This window comes from Micromys minutus (assembly GCF_963924665.1).
Source record: "Micromys minutus genome assembly, chromosome: 1".
NCBI lineage: Eukaryota > Metazoa > Chordata > Mammalia > Rodentia > Muridae > Micromys > Micromys minutus.
In genome coordinates, this window is record NC_137969.1 from 73,848,249 (window position 1) to 73,866,019 (window position 17,771).

General features: G+C 44.3%; 1 protein-coding gene across 1 annotated transcript in view; it reads right to left on the reverse strand.

Moving 5' to 3' along the window:
• Window positions 1-261: 261 nt before the first annotated feature.
• LMX1A (LIM homeobox transcription factor 1 alpha) overlaps window positions 262-17,771 on the reverse strand; it is a gene marked incomplete at both ends in the record, with an annotated part of 137,620 nt that continues 120,110 nt past the window's right edge. Inside the window, 5 exons of the mRNA XM_080930238.1 lie at window positions 262-422; window positions 2,353-2,523; window positions 5,417-5,486; window positions 6,800-6,877; window positions 8,854-9,026. Of these exons, the coding sequence (XP_080786364.1) occupies window positions 262-422; window positions 2,353-2,523; window positions 5,417-5,486; window positions 6,800-6,877; window positions 8,854-9,026 (653 nt within the window). The remainder of the gene's footprint in view (window positions 423-2,352; window positions 2,524-5,416; window positions 5,487-6,799; window positions 6,878-8,853; window positions 9,027-17,771) is intronic.

Below are 17,771 nucleotides of genomic sequence, written 5' to 3' on the forward strand. Positions count from 1 at the left end.
TAAAAGACCCTGTCCTTAATGATAAACACATCTTCATATCTAACACTAAGATTCTTATTAGAAACATTAAACTATGCGATCCATAATGTATTCAGTCTTTGGAAATGCTGAGCTACGCCATATAATTAAACAACAGCATCCCCAACAAACCTCCCTCCCCAGCCCACCTCTTCTCTGGCCTCCCCATCCTAAAGTCAACAACCCCTCACACAGTATGGTTGTTCCATATGGGAGCCCAGCCACAAAATTCTAGGAGAAGACTCAAGAGGTGAAATAGGAATTCTGCATAGAATACAGATGGTCAATGGGGTTTCCCACTCTGGACTGCAGGGGTCCAGCTTCTGAGGTTGCCAGGAAACAGTCGCCCAGGTTACTGAGAGATGTGTCATCACTATCCAGGTCATGGAAAAGAGGTTCAGCACCTGAAATGAAGTTGGAACATGGGCATGAGGGTCTGGAAGAATTAATGGCCTGTGTGGCAGGAAATTAGCTGAACCCAACAAGTATTTGAACATATCCCAGGGATAAGAACCTACTAAGTGCTGAGGTATGGAGTGGGAACAACTACACACAAAAGTGTAAAGGTTACAATGCTAGAGTCTGCAGTCTCATAGAGAGCTCATGTCCAAAGTTGGAAAAGCATTAAGTCAACTGAGCACAGTGAGGGTATCTACACAGTGGACACAGGGTAGGCAGGACTCATCACCAAAGGCTGAAGGGACATAGACAGGGATCCTGAATGTCATTGGCCTCACAAGGGCTCCATGAGGACTGATGGTGAGACATGAACACAAATTCTTCAAGTGAAGCTCTAATCTTGCTGGTAACATTGGCCATTGCAAACAACAGAGATGTGCCAGGGTTTTGTTGCCTCCCCAGATTTCTGCCTCACAATTGAGGAAGGTTAGGTGCCTGGCCTCAGCTGTAGCCTGGAGAGAGGGGCCAGGTGGTCACACTATATCAATGTAATAAAAACCCTGTAACCTGGGAGGCATGGCAGGGCGTCCATGCCCTTCAGTTCAACTAGAGAGTTGGAAGCAAGTGCCTAAAACCTATCAGTGAACTTTAGTTGTTCCTTTTGTTAAAAGTCAGACATAAGGATTTGCAAAATGAAATCTGCCCAGCTCTCCGATGTGACAGAGTGAAGATGGTTCAAGTGTGACATGTGTTTTCTAAAGAGGAAAAGGATGGGCATCACTGGGATGCACAGGAACAAATTTGGAGTGAACATGTTCCTGATGTTGGGCAGTGTGGGTGTTTGCTGAAGCTGGGATAAACCAAAGTAAAAGTGGTTTTTAACAACAAATTTGTGGCCTGTGTATGTGTGTGTGTGTATGTGTGTGCATGTGTATGTGCATGCATGTGTATGTGTGTGCATGTGTATGTGTGTGTATGTGTGTGCATGTGTATGTGTATGCATGTGTATGTGTGTGTGAGTATGTGAGCATGTATGTATGTGTGTATGTGTGTGCATGTGTATGTGTATGCATGTGTATGTGTGTGTGAGTATGTGTGTGTATGTGAGCATGTATGTATGTGTGTGTATGTGTGTGTGTACAATGTTAATGTGTGTTGGGCACATGTCTGAGTGTGTACAGGTAGGGGATGAAAGCTATGTCAGATATCTTCCTCAGCAGGTCTCCTCCTCATTTTTGAAAGTCACAGTTTGGTAGGACTACCTGCTCAACAAGCTCTATGGCCACACCTGCCTCTGCCCATCCAGCACTGGGGCTACAGATATTTCTAGCCATGTCTGAGTTTAGCATGGGTGCTGGGAATCTGAACGTTTGTCCTCATGTATGTTAGAAGCCTCCTACCAATTGGTCACACTCATGACCATAGCAACAAAAAATGTTAACTAAAGGAAAGAAGTTGGCAGAGTGAACACCTTATGTCTCTGCTACTAAATTTTGCAAGATGCTGAACTAAACTTTGTTGTGCAATCATCAGGACAACTCATGACATATTGTATCACACATTAAGTCACATATAGTGAAAGTCACATACTGCCTTTCTTAACGTAAACACACAGTGGCCTTGGTTCCCTCCAACTATTTGCTCCGTCCCACTAAAGTCTCTAGGACACATTCCTTGAGCATTGCCCTAATTGGTAAAGTGGACAAGGAACGGCTCAGCAAAGGAGCCCCAACAATGATGACACATGGAAATATCACCAAAGAACGTGCTCAGAAATCCTTTGCACCCATCAGGTAGATGGTGTTAGCAATATTTTATGGGACATATATTTGGTAATTCAGCAAATCTCTGGGAACTGTGTGGATATGTTTAAGGAAAACGGGAAGCCCACATGAGCAGACTGAGAGGGACCTCTGGGGACTGAGTCCCTCTTACCATAGGGGTGCATGTGATCTCCGGGCATCTGGGGTGGGGTGAGACCCTGTCGGAAGGGGTCAGAGTTGTAGACGCTCTGTTCAATGGCCAGCAGCTGCTGTGGGGTGGGCAACGTCGTATAGGGGTTCATGATCCCTTCCATGCCAGCATTGCCACTGCCATTTGTCTGAGCTGAGGAACAAAATGAAGAAGAAGACAGGTCATTCTTAACTGGCATCCCAGAACCCAAAAGAATGCAGTTCCCCACTAGTGCTGTTCAGTGTTTATGGTTCTCATGGCATGGTAGTCCACAGCTCTACCTGCCCCCAGAGCAAGTCTATTTCTTTACTTAAGTTGTCCTCTGACAGTGTCATTCATGTATTCTGAGAGGGAGAAGGCTAAGAGGAATGGTCCAGTCTCCGTATTTGTGTGTTTAGTTTTTGACATTTCACCCACCTCTGTAATACACTCTGAGAGGGTGGGGCTGAGAGGAACCACTGCATCCTTTCCAACCCAACTTTGGAAGCCATGCTCTCGCTCACGTCTATCTCATAAAGGAGGCGACTCTCAAACAGCGTAGACAGTACTGTGTAGGATTCATTGAAGACCATGTTGGAGGTGTGCGGCTGAGCAAGATGTATGATTGTGGCAATAGTTTTACTTGTCTGGCTCTTAGTTTTCTCATGTACTCACTAGGAAGGGATAGGGTGGTATCAGTGCTCCTCAGCCTGCACCCACCAAAGCCTATGACAGAGGAGGACGGAGGTGCAGGCTTGGAAGCTGAATGTTAGGACACTATGTAGGTTTGGTAACCACTTGAGGGGACAGATCTTTCCTACAATAACCCATTGCAAGCTTATCAGTAAAATGGGACTCCTGATACTCAACCAGCTGACGTCACGGGATTGATACAAAGATTTCATGAGAGTGGGAATACTCTCCATTTGCAACCTGCTACATTTGATTTATGAAAAAAAATTATTCCTGCCTCCTCACCCTCAATATGAGCATGGCTCTATGAACTCCTAGCAATGATAACTCCCTCTGGCTTCTGCTTTCTTAAATATACTCTAGCAACTGCCCCGAGAAGTCTTTAAGAGAGTCCTCGGTACTATCTGTGTGTTTTTATGACCCATAGTGTAGTTTCCTCCTGAGTATGGTGGTTTACATGAAATTGACATGCCTCTGATCTTTTTATCCATAACCCTCTTTGAAGGATACAGGGACCCTTTATGACAAAAGTAGCAGGCATGATTACCCCTCTTTGTGGATGGATACATCCACAATTACGTGGAAAAATGGATTGGACTTAGATCAAATCACTTTGTAGTAAAGTAGATCTGAGAACAGAATTCAAGACTCCTATTCTCCTTGATGTTCACCCCTCCCAGCAGCCATTGTGCCCATTTTTCTGTATATTACTATTTCTCTGTACAAGTCCTGATAAAAAGAAATGATGAAGTTTGTGGGTAAATGGATGGAAACAGAAAAGATTTTACTGATTGAGGTAACCTAGGCCCAGAAAGACAAAAATCACATCTTCTTTCTCATATATGATCCATATTTTTGAGTATTTAGATCTCTGTGTGTAACTTGGAGCATGTATGCAATTCCAGAAGCTACAAAGGTACCAGGGTGGAGCAGAGCTGACTTCAGGGTAGAGAAGAGGGCAAGCCAGCAGACAGATGATGGGAAAGGAGAAGGAGAAAATTCTAGGGTGAAAAGGTTTAAGCAGGAATGGCATCAGGGATGAGGACAGTGAGGGAACACAAAGAGTTAATCAAAACTTAATATTTATGAGAAAACCAGGTAAAAACCTACATGAGATATCCTACTGTTCCTTAAAGTCATTGTTTAAGGAACAAGAATGCCACTGCCAGATGTGGGGCACCTTCTTAAGGCCCCAGAACCTCCACAGACAGTATAGGCTTTTGATATTCCACTTGGTTGTCCTTAACACTAGATGATAGAATTATATTGCAGGAGACATCATATACTCAAATACCTTGACAACAAAATATAAAGAAATCAAGTTGGGAATGAGCTGGAAGCTTTCTCCATCCTGGGTGCCTTTCATAGTGCTGAAAAAAAATCATCATGGGTCCAACCCAGTTGTGAATCCTATGACTAGGATGCCAACCTGTCAGGCAAGATGCACCCACTGGCACAACAATGGCATGCTATTACAGGGTAACCAACTGCTCTCAGGTTGAATTTGAGGTTCACTGCATTGGAGAAAATGCATACCTCATACTAGAAACCTATTAAAAAGCAAACTGGATGAGGTCATAGTCCCCACCAGGAAGCTTACTACTGTTCTCTAGCTAAATTGATATGGCATCAAACTGCACGCTAAGGATTTGTTTGTACCCACAGAATGATACTCTGAGACATAACTAAAAAAGGTTCTTTCTGTAGTGAATGGCAGTGGATGAAAGAGACTCGTGGCTACTCAAGATATTGAGGATATGTGACTGTTTTAGTTCTCGGCCCTAAAAAGGACATGTATACCACCACTTCTGAGGCTCTGTTTTCTCTTTCAGCTTCCTGACCAGCCTGAGCTGAATAGATTTCCAGCACACACACTTCTGCTAGGATGCTCTGTCTCACCATAAGCCCTAAAACAACATACCAAGCAGTTATGAGCTGAGACTCTTGGGAATCCTGAGCCTACATAAACATTTATTCCTTTTACATTTATTATCTCATGAAATTTACCAAAGTGATGGAAAGATGAGAGAGGGCTAAGTCAGTAGTATCTTTTAGTAAGTGGATTTGCTTCAGATGAGAAGAACTGGGTAAGAAGAGAAACTGGACATGCCTTTGCCTCTGCACATAAGGGTCCAATCAATGAGCTTTGCCACTGTCAATCGATTGCTCTTCTCTTGATATGCAGCTCAAGTGCCCTCAGTGCTCCTACAAGTTACCTACAGCCCAGTCTTTACTTAAACTGATCATCTCTCAAAACTGTTCGAATGGATGTGACTAATTGGGAGTATGTCACGCAAAGAGCTTCATTTGAAGGCCTTAGTTAGGAGGAACTTGGACTGTAGTGAGGACTGGCTGGAAAGAGCCACCAGCTTACCAGAACTCAGCCTCTGGGTGTTCTGTTGATCCTGTTGCTGTTGCTGCTGCCGCCGAGCCAGTTTCTTCATCTGATGAAGAGAGGACCACAGGATGAGAAGTCAGAGGCCTGGGTTGGGTTCACATGATAAGGGAGAGCAGAAAGGGTGTGACCTTTACCCTTTGCTGAGAGGTCGGTTTCTAAAGGAGAGGAAGGGACCCCCCCAGCTTTTACTCCATCCAGGAAACACATATCAGGTGTAACACTGTGACTCAGATGCTCAGTGGCAAGGGCTCTCTTAGTTTGAAGCAGCAGGAATGCAGCTGGTAGAGACACAAAGTGCAACCTGTCTTCTCAGAAACAAACCTCTTCCCAGCAAGGACTGTATGCTGCTTTCTCTGGAACTGCTTCATGTGAGGCAGTAAGTATGTGGATGTGTGCATGCATGTGTGTGTATTCCTGTATGCATATGTGTGTGTGATATATTTATAATAAAAGTGAATTCCTTTGCCATAGAATTCCTCAGAGTTACCAGTGTGCTCCTGCTCTGTGAAAACACATCCCATGAGTTCTCTAACAGTCACCACACCATGAAGTCTTCTAATGGTGAAATAGCAACACACCAACGACAGCCCTGATGTGAGGAATTCTGTTGCAGAATTGTGACTTAATGAGAAGGGTAATTTATCACCATCTGATAACTGGGAAGAGAGCTAAGTTTACAAAATGCTGCTGAGTAAGCACAGTGACCTGAGTTCAATGTTTAAAACTCGAGGAAAAAATCAGGGGTTTTGGTATGCACTCTGTTTCTCCAGTGCTGAGGAATGGAGACAAAGAGGATTCCTGGGACTGCCTGGCCCCCACAATTAGACTAATTGAGGAACTCCAGGTCCTAGTGAAACATTCGGTTCAAAGGAACAAAAACCAAGGTGAATTATCTGGCATTCATGAAAATGCACATACTTCTATGCATACACCTCCATGTACATACTTGTCCATGAACATACATGAAAGAAAGAAGGATAAATAAAACCAAGATTATGGGAAACTGTTCAGGACATGTGCATTTTTTTTTAGAGTCAGGAAGAAAACAGGCAACCCAGGACTTGTATGTTACCCAGGACAGTAAGTTGGTTTACCTGGAGTTAGTGAGGCCAAACACTGCAAGCTGGGAGTGAACACATTTTTTCCACCTGCCATGACACAAATTGCTTCACTAACAAATGCTTTGTTTCTCCCTTCTTCAGGGCTACTGTGGCTGAAATAATTGCTGATGGTAGACAATTTTATTCAAGGGAGCTACTCTGCCCAATAAGTTAGTTTAGAAAATAAGTCTAATGTCCATCTGCTATTGTTGGAAGAAACCAGTAAGACAAAGACAGATAAAGGTGAGAAGCAGATTACCTTGGCTCTCTGGTTCTGGAACCACACCTGAACCACACGGACACTCAGCCCTGTCTCCGCAGCCAGAGTCTCCCTCACCTTGAAGAAATTGAACTCATGAGTATAAAACACACACACACTGACTTCTTAGAGTAGGAGGTAAACCATTTCCTGGGTGGTGCTGGGTAGGGGCATAGGTCACATTCCTAAGTAGAGACTGGTTCATGATTGATGTTCAAATATACCCAAATACAAGGTTATGTGAAAGATGCTTTCTGGTAGAGAAGGCATCTTTCCCAAGACAGAGAAAGGAAGAGATTCTCATTTATTTGGATGCACATTCCTAGGAGAAACTTTGAATTTTTTATACTCTGAAGTTATGGCTTAATATGGTCTACTGAAGTTGACTTCTCTTTAGCTTTGGGTTTTCATAGGCTTCAATCGACTTAAGAAAAACTAAAATGAAAGTCTCTTTGCAGAAACAGATGGTTCTCTCTTGTTCTCCTGTCTTGCCATTGACTCAAATTTTGACCTTTGTCTATTTCCAAGTAACTTGGTGTGTTTTTTAAATATTCTTGTTCACTATGTTTTTGTGAGTGAGACTTTCCCATGGGAGAATATAAAGCATGGGGGCTATCTGGAATCAATGAGAATCAGGCAACCAACTCTACAGCTGATAAATGCACTGAGGTCATATGGAGGTGAGGACAGTTAGGATCCAAATAACAAAGAGATCCAAGACACTACTCCAGGGAAGATGGACTGAAAAAGCCCGAATGAGTAGACCAAATGGAGGCTGCAGAAAACACACTCCCTTGACCATGCAGTTGGGCTAAAACTTGGAAGTGAGATGAGCAGAGTAGGTAACTGAGGCTTATGCATCAACTAAGCCTCCATAAGGAGTGGACACAGGGGCTCTTGAACCTATTGAAACCCTATCTACGCCCCAGAGCCTCAGATCAGAAGCCACTTGATCCACACAGCCTGGTAGATGCCCAGATGAAATAGATTTCTCCTTATCCATTGCTTCTGGCAGCCTCTCTTTTATGTTATAGCTTTCTCCCTTGTGTGACACTTGTGGATACTCATGTCCTCCCCACTGTACGTGGACCACATTTACAGTGTAAGCCTAGTTGGTGTATTTCACTACCTACCTGTCCCTCCCACAGAGTGCAGGGAGTGGCAAAGATAAGGGAAGGAAAGAGTCTATGGGTCAAGCTTTTCCAAAATCAAAGTTGTGACAGAATATATTACTGTTCAACAAATCTCAAATTCTTCCCCTACATTGTAGTCAGGAGATGCATAAGCAGGTAGACACAAACCCCAGGAATGTCCTCACAATGCCAGGTGCTCACTCACTATTTCTGCTCTCCCCACCATGGTATCTGAGAAACGCAGCAACTGTTGGGACTCAAGTGATAGATAACAGAACTACCCTCCCAGTCTTATCTTGCCCTCCTCTGAGATGTGACATAAAAGGAGAATACTATTTTATTGAGTCAATGAGTAATTTTCTACAAATGTTCACAAAACCCCTATTCATAACAGTCCCAACAAAACACAACCCAAATCCCCATCATTAGGTGAATAGAAAACCAGAGCCCATATATTCCATTGGAAAAAAAAAATCATGGGAAAGACTGAACTTCTACCCAGGGAATCCCCAAGTCACTACACCAAGGAGAATAAGCCAAAACCTGACCATAAAAAGCACACATTAAAAGCTACTGTATTTTTATAATTGTTGTTAAGGCATCTGGCTTATATCACAACTAGTAATTATTACAATGATTTTATTACTATTTATTGTTCTTTATTGCACTTCATGTAACAGGAGGTACTTGTTAGTCAGTGTCCTTGGGAGTTGGCAAGGATATAGAAATTTGGGGGAGAGCCTATTACTTCCTTAGCTATCTTTGAAACCTCTTGCAGAGCTCATAACTGTCACAGACTCTGAGCAGCATTCCCCATCCTCATATCCCCTCCACAGCCCTTTAATATGCCAGGGGAGTCCAACTGCATACAGACAAGGGGACCTTGATCCTTTCTCCTGACTTCACCTTCCCCCCTTATACCTTTCTGCAGGGCTTGGAGGACACTTCAAACGAGGCCTTGAATGCTCTCCTCTGCTGAGTAGTCAAGATGGTTCTGGGACGTTTAGGTCGCTTATGGTCCTTGCCATCCTCTGATGCTCCTTTCCCTGCCCCATGGGCTGACTTGCAAAGACTCTCCTCATCATCACTTTTGCCTAAAATGAAGCAGAGAACAGTATCCTCAGTTACCAGATGCACATGTAGAGCTATTTGTTGCTCCATGATAAGCTCTGGGATGCCAGATTCCCAAGATGCCTTTAGGTGTGGGCGCAATAACCTGTGCGTGGTGTTGACCTAAAAGCTTCCAGAAGGAGGCTAAGAAAACTCTCTAAAGCTCAGAAACAAGACCCAGAAAGTTCATAGTCATATTTACCCTCAGTGCTTTATCATAGTACAATATCCTAGCTACAAATTTCTTAACTGTGTGGCCTTAAGTGAGCTAATCAACTCTGATTACATTTTTCATGTGGAGAATCATGGCATAAGAGAGCTTGCTTCCATGGAATCATTGTAGAGATTAAATGAGCCTATATTAGTAAGGCATTCAAAATGTTCTTCAGCACATAACCAATGCCCAATAACTGTTGGTTACTAGTATGGCTTTCTTGATGTCATTTTTTCAATACTAGACCTAAAGGACTCATACATAATTTCTCATAACTGTCAGACATTTTAGCTACTATTACAAGGTAGAAAATATTACCTTAAAGGATCATCAAAACCCAGCCTCATGTTAACTATAGGCACGGATGACTTGGAATGACCAGGTAACCCTAATAATTCATCAAAACTTCTATAAAGTAAGCAAATCCCTAAGGAATAAAATGAGTTATACCCATTTGGTGAACAGTGAATAGCAAAGGGATACTTTCTCCTTTTTATTGAGAATCTCATACATGTATACAATGAAATATAATCATATCTACCTTCATTCTCTCCCTCCAACTACCTTCAGATAGTCTCACATATGTCTAATTCCAAATTTCATGTTTTCTTATATTTTTAATAAAACTCACTAGTTCCTTTAGTGCTTCCCACATGTGCATGGATGTGGGGTCATCTACTGGAGCATGGGCAACCTACAGGTGCCCACACCTTCAGAAAAAGAATGCACCCTCCCATACCAGCTGTCAGCTACTGATAGGTTCTTATTTAAGCGTAGATTTTTGTGAGTTCCCTCCCCCATACATCCTAGAATTTTGGCAGGCTTAATCTTGTAGAGGTCTTGTACAGTCAGCCACAGGTACTAATGAATTCATGAGTGTGTTAGCCATGCCATGTGCAGAAGACAGCATTTCTGAGCATTGTTTCCTGTCCTTTGGCGCTTGCGTTCTTTCTGCCTCCTCTTCTGTGATTTTCCTTGAACCCTGGCTGACCGGTACAAAGGCAGTCAACTAAGATGCCCCATTTAGAGGTGAGCATTCACAGGAAATACAGTTGACAGTGATGCCCAAAGTAGAAAAAAAATATCTCATGCAGGCATTTCTCAGAAGCTACGGGGGCTGTTTCTAGGGTCTAAGAGATGCCACAGTAAGTTATATTTTTCACTTTGTGCTTTAGGAGCCTCTGAGAGTTGTGGTTTCAAGATATACTAAGATGACCCTCCATTATCTCTGGGTCTCAGAAAACTTCCCCACCCTCCATGCGGTAAAATCCTTACCTCATGGGCTTGCCCTGTAGCAGCTGCCATCCCTCTGGCTACTTGTAAGAAGCCGACTAGACAGACCCAGCAGTAGCATTCTGCACACACTATTTCTTTATCTCTATCTCTCCTGGAGAGGAGACACATTGGTACATGACTGTTTGCTTAGATGTGAGCTAAGTTCTAAATTGGCAATCTGCCAGAGCCAAACATTTTCTTTATATGAAGGAGTGATTGTGAATCTGCTGGAGTAAGAGGAGGGAGGTTGGCAGACATTCCCACCTATTCTTAGCTTTTGCTAATCATATTATGTTCCCGGTCCCCCAGCTGGTTTCCTCCACTACATTTTGATGACAGTAACATCCACCCTGTGGGTGTCCCAGAAGCACGGATGCTATGTACAAAGAAGCTCACATGACCCTAACACACAAGTAATGCTTAACATATGCTGTAGAAAGGTTATGTTCTCCTTATGTCTCGCTCCCCACCAAAGGTACAAGTAAAAGACCCTGAGAGATTAAGAAGCATTAACACCAGAGTCCTCATGAGGAGGGTGATGCCCCTAGATCCTTCAGCTCTGAAGCTGCTCTTTCCCAGGAGTGATGTCACAGTTGATCTTAGTCATGGCTATGCAGAGGGTTTTCAAGGCAATCCTAGGAGGTACAGAATTGCAAGGAGAAAATAAACATTGAGAGAGAAAACCTTGGTAAATTAAGATGATTCTCCCAAAAGGCTAAAGGTAGAAAAAGAAAGTCATATCTATATATATTCACCCTCGAGTGGCCTCAGTGCATGTCAGAGACTTTCCAAACCCTGATGGGGGAGTAAAGAGGAAATTCTGATGACTCATCTTTCAGTGACACTTCTAAGGAAATGGGAATGACTGACATGCTAGCCCAAGTGACATGCAGCTATCCTGAAAGCAGGCAGCTAGGAAGGGGCTGAGTCAGTAAAACACACAGAGTGTGTTTTAAAATGGAATCTGGAGATGTCAGGAGCCTGTCATCCACCAGTGTTGTCAATAAAATGGCGTTTGCAAGTGTCTTTCAAGAGTAAGTTTGATTCTGTGACAGTCATTTCCCATGTCTTTTAATGCAAATGGATAATGAAACTGCAGATCATATAACTAATGAAGATGTAAAATCTAAAATAATAAGAATGTCTAAAATAGCCCTGTGCTAGTTGTCTGTAGGAAAGCAGTGTGGAATGTGGTATACACGGTCCTGTTTTCTCTCTCCACCGGATTCTGCAAACTTCGTCTGTGACATTTCTGAGAATAATCCCTTTAGTCTTTGCCAACTCTCTTGTCTTGGTTCACACTCCACTCTTTATCCTCAGCACTGCATCATAGCCTAAGGGCAGGCGTAAGCCACAAGCATGGGCATGCCTGTGTCCAGTAGACCTGCATTTTCACAACAGACACCAGGCTGAATACAGTCTGTGTACTTCAGTTTAGGGACCTTTGCCCCAGCTCTCACCCCACTTCCTACCTCGCTATCTAAACATATGTATCCTGCTTCCATGGCCCATTTGTCTAGGCCCTGACTCTTGGGCTAGAGGAACTATTTAATTGGTATTCTATGAAATGGACAGCTAACAGGATCTAATATGTTCCCCCCTGTGGTCCATAGCGTTCACACTTTTTAACTGGGATGTTGCTTCCTGAACAGTCACCAATGTGGAACTCCAGTTGTCCTGGTGGGTGTAGGTGAGTCAAATCTTGAAGATGCAGAATGCCAAGTAATTTGGAATCTCGGGAGCCGCCCATCCCTGTCCTCCAACCACTTCCGGGCATGGTTTGTACAAACCATCAGCCTGGGATTTTCTGTGACTTCCTCAGTGTGCTCTAAGCTGCTCTGTGACATTCATCAAGAATGTCTCTTCTCTCTGCAGACTTGCCAGACTCCACAAATTTCTCCATGAGAATGTATAGTGTGGGATATTTCTCCCAGAGCTATCTGGAGTACCAGAAAGCAGAAGATGGTAGAAAACCTTCAATCACTGAAGGGAGCAGGCTCCCTCTGTTGCCTGAGCCTCCCACACCCAGATGTAGGCTGGAGCTACCCCTCATAATTTAAGGTGACACCTCTCATCAGAGATGAAAGGAACACCACTTTTAGCTCTCCAACAGCAAATGTTAGCATCCCTGGAGGCCACTTAGACACAAGCACAGAATAAATTTGACTTCTAGTGGGGAAGGCCAGAGCTTAAGTGTCTCTGTACAGACTACAGTGTAAAATGAACTAGCTCAGCACCAAGGCTGAACATGTTTCTCTGGGCCTTTCTTTCTTCTCCTCTTTCTCCTCTTCCTCCTCTCCTTCTTTTTCCTCTTCTTCTTCCTCCTCCTCTTCTTTGTAAGTCTGGACCAGTTTAGGGCAGCTGTTTCCCCACTGTCTTCCTGCCCACTCACTTATGATATAAGTAATGGCAGATGAAAGAACCAGCCATATTTTATGGCCAGGCGAGCAAACAGCCCCACCTGTGGGGCCTTGCAGCTTCGTTTCAGGTTGTTGGAAAAATCCCAACAGCCCATAAACAGGGTCTGAGATAACAGACTTGGTCCACGAGGTGAGAGTGAGGGAGGAAAAAATATCTCTGTGCTAGAAGAAGGGAGACAAGAACAGGGCAGTGTTTCCCCAGTGATGAGACTCATAAATGTCTCCCAGGCTGGGGGAGTAGAGGAAGGCCCTGAGATCAGGGGAAGGGATCAGGGAGGGGCTTATGATGACAGGATGTAGGAAACTGTTTCAGCCACTGCCTTGCACTGTAGAAGATTGGAATTTCATACTTCCTGAGAAGAGCAGTGGTCATCTCAAGATATAATGAACTCAAGACAGCATTGAAAGCCTAAGAGGCGAGAGCACAGGTCTTCAGACATGCAGAGTCCATGCAGCTGCTGTTTGCAAACTGCCTGATGCACGGCTATTCCAGGAGAGCTCAACTCACACCAGGAAAAGGGTCTAACAAAAGATCTGACAAGGAACTGGGTGATGGCTCAGTCAGCAAACTGCTCACCTTATAAGTATTAGGACCTGAGTCTGAGACCTCAGAAACTATGTTTAAGGCATTATGACTCTTTCTAGGAATCCCTGTGCTGAGGAGGCAGAGACAAGTAGATTTCTGAAGCTCACAGCCAGCCTGCCCTGCTTGGTGAGCCCCAGACCAGTGAGAGATCCTGCTTAGATAGCAAGACAGATGGCAGCTGAGAATGATATTCAAGGTTGTTCTCTGTTTCTCACATGTACCAGCACATACCACATATACACATATATACATACACATATGAGCATATATACATACATACATGAACATACACAAACACATATACACATTTACACACACCAGCACATACTACAAACACACACATACATGAACACATATATACACATGAACACATACAAGCACATAAACACACACATACACACATATATACACACATACATACACACACACCAACATGCACACACACACAAGCACAGACACATGAGAAACAGAGAGAGCAGGAAATAAACAGAAAGAGAGGGCACAAGACGTTGACTTGACTAAGAACTTATCTGTTAAACAATGTTCTCAAACATCATTTAAACACCTTTGTGGGTGATACAGGGTCAAACTGAAGCATGGAGGTGAGGATAATTCAGTTTGAGGCAAAAAAAAAAAAAAAAAAAAAAAAAAAAAAAAAAAAAAAAAAACCTCAGCAGCCAGAAAGATTCAGGGAGGAAAGGGTTTGGTGAAAGTTGTACAGGTGCAGAGAGCGGGTAAGACAAAGGGTCCTCAAAGTTCTCCAGGTGGAAGAAGAGAAAGGACATCCAGGGCGCAAACAGTCTAGTAGGTCGAAGCCAGACGTTAGCCAGGAATGGAGGCTCCTCCCACAAACTCTCCTAGTACCACTCCACCTCCAGCCCCGCCTGTGCACTCTGGGGGTGGGGGGCAGCGGATCCCTGGATCTTAAAGAATGGGACAGTGAGGTATGAAAGTTAACGAGTAGGAGGTGGTAACAACACAAAAGAGAAAGAGCTTGAAGTCCTTGGAACTGGAAATAAAAACGATTTAGAAAAGGGGGAGAGTGAACGGATGGAGAAACCCCGCGGTGAAGTGGGAGGGGCTTGGAAAGCTGCAAGGAGGAAGCAGGTATTTTCAAAGAGCTCTGCTTACTCTGCTGGAGGGAAGGTTAGGGAACCAGAGCAGTGGTGTGTGGGGGCCCTTCAGTCACAGACAGGGTCTGTACATTTCATCCCAGGGAGGGGGATATATGATGGAGAAGCTCTCTGGGGTTTACTGGTGGAGAGATGGTTTGATCAGCATTGTAATGGGGAAATGTTGAGGTACAGGGCACTGCGGATCAGGGAAGTCACAGCCATTAGCCCCTGAATTGCTGTGGTCATATGTGGCAGGCTGCATCAGGCCACACACTGATTTTGTAATAAAAACATGCCCACCATTTAAGCACCGGTTTCATGCAAGCTTCCTGTCCTGTGCACATGGTTCAATGTCGCTCAAAATAGCATGAAATTCTCTTCCCAGTTGCTGAAGAACAGCCACAGACAGGTTCAGGAACATGCCACCATACACACAGGACCTTGGTGTCAGGGCCACGCTCAAGCACACACTTGGAAGGATGGATGAAATGAGGTTTATGTAACCTGCAAATGACAGCCACCTGTGTGTACCCAGCCACATGCAGGAAAAGTCCTAAGGCTTTGTGTCCAGAGACCCACAGCGTGATTCTTTAGTTCAGAAAAACATCATAATGCAAAGTGACTGAGACCCCAAGAGAGATGAATGTTCACAACACCCCCCCCCCTCATTTTTTTACTCAGCTGAAGAGCCTTGGATAAAACCTCCTCTGGTTGTAACATCTCTTCATCTGTAGAATCTACAGAATTTTAAAGGACCTAGTACCTGAAATGTATCCCGTTACACCCGAACGGTTTCTGCTGTAATCCCATGAGGCAGGAAGTATGTCACTAAACTGAGACTCTTGTCTGAGGCACAGAGCTGGAACTCTCTTTTGTCTACCTCCTGTGCCCCGACCCTGCCCCATACACACACACATATCTGCCTCTTCTGGCTACTGTGAGGAAACCTCCTGCTTGGAAAACATGAGGTACTGGACAAACTGCTGGCTGTGTGGGTGTTATTAATGCCTGAGAAAAGGAAAGACCTGAACAGGAAGGTTCCCTTGGAGAAAGGACAACTACCCATGTTCATCCTGGAAGCCATTCTTTTCAGTCCCAAAGGGACAGAGCTCACTTAAATCCCCATCACACTCTGTTCCTCATGCAGTCCCACCCTCTGCCTCCTCCCCCACACAACCTTTCAGCCAAGCCCAAGGAAGCTCTCCAATCAGCTCCTAGGGTCTCAGAATCTCAGGAGCAGAGCAGACAAAAAGGCCAAGCGGGGCTCTTGAGTGAGGCTGTAGGTGGGGTGTTCCAAGAAAGACACCTTTGTTCAGAGATAGCCATTGCAGATGGAGAATCTGTGCCAGGATAGGCAGAGGGGCCACGAGGGTCAGAGCCAGGCAGGTCACAGCCAGGGCATCCTGCTCAGGCTTCCAGGAAGGTCCCAAAGGAGAGCTGTGTCTGTGATCCTGAGTTCTGGCTGCTGGCCACACCTGGATGCCTGTCCTGCCTTCCTCAGAAGGCTGGTACTCACCAAGGGAGACCTTGTGATTGGGGGTAGAAAGAGAAACAGGATGGTATTGGTCCTGAAAGGTGAAAGTGTTGTGAGTGGCACATTTGAATAGTTCTGAGACTAACACCTACTATACTGCTTCTTTCACACACACACACACACACATACACACACACGTTCCACACTTGCACATCTCACTGAATGTCTCTGTCTTTCTTCTCATCTGATACCAAAGCACAGCCACATGCAACCCATGAACCACAAGCAATCCAAACTACTGAGCAGAAATACAAATGGTAATTGTGGGGGCTGGAGAGACAGTTCAGCTGTTAAGAGCACTGACTACTCTTCCAGAGCTCCTGAGTTCAGTTTCCAGTAACCTCATGGTGGTTCCCAACCCTCTGTAATGGGATCCGATGCCTCTCCTGGTGTGTCTGAAAACAAAATGGTTATTGTGCCTGCGCACTTCTCACACAGCAGAAACAGTGACAGAAGTTTCCTGTGTCTCAACAGCCAAGAGCTCCAGTCAAACAGTGATGGGTGTACTAAACTGAGCCCTATAACTTGTTCTGTTTTCATCTGGCCATCCTCCAAGGGGGAGACTGTGAAGCTCTTAACAAGTTAATTCAGTTGTTTGGGGCTCACAGCTCAGCCTAGATAAAAGCTCATTAGTCCAGCTGCCCAGTGGTCATCAGGCACAGAGTCTGATATGCATGACATCCTATTAGCTTGTATTAATAGGATGAGTGTGCTTGCTCTGACTTAGCAAGTGGCGTCAGCGGACCGAATGCCATCTCTCTTTGGAGCAGTCCAATTTTATTGCATTAATTAGTAGTCTTCAGGAGGATTAACTGTCCAAGCAATATTAAATTGTTTGCAGGCAGAGCTGAAAAACAAAGGGTTAATTACTCCTTTGAGTTAATAAAAAAAAAAAGGAAAGAATGACAAACAAAATTTACACACACACTCTCTCTCTCTCTCACACACACACACATGCACACACAAGTTTACCATGTTCATAAGAAAAGTAAGTGTCATGTTGCATTGGGCAATCTTCATAGCTATCCTGGGTGTAGAGACCCACTGGGAAGCATGCAGAAGAGAGACCCATTTATTTAAACTCCCTGTAGACTTGAACAGAATATGCTGTGTGATCACAGGTGGTCAACCCACTTGAACCCTTGACCAATGCACCATGTCTCTTAACAGACATTCTCCTGCTTTGGAAAGGTGAGCAATAACCTGTTTTCTCAGACTCGTGCCATTCTATAAACCATTGACAGGCCATCTTCAAAGGACAGAAATGTAGTAGTAGCTGCCTCCATCACTGATGCTCAGTGAAGATGACATGCATGCCACATGAACTTCAACATTGACCTTTCTTGACATTGCTGTTCATATCAACGATGCCCTAACGCTGTGTCAATACATTCCTAGTTATGTTGCCACAAAAAAGATAGGAGAAAGTTGTGGGAAATGAGAGAATTATTGGAGTAGGGATACAGAGAAGAAGGACGAACACGAAGAAAACCAGGTGGGTATAACAGAGGGATCACAAGCCCGAAGACCAAGTCCACTGAAGTGATTCCTGGTCCAGCTGCTGTCAACTAGATCACACATTCTC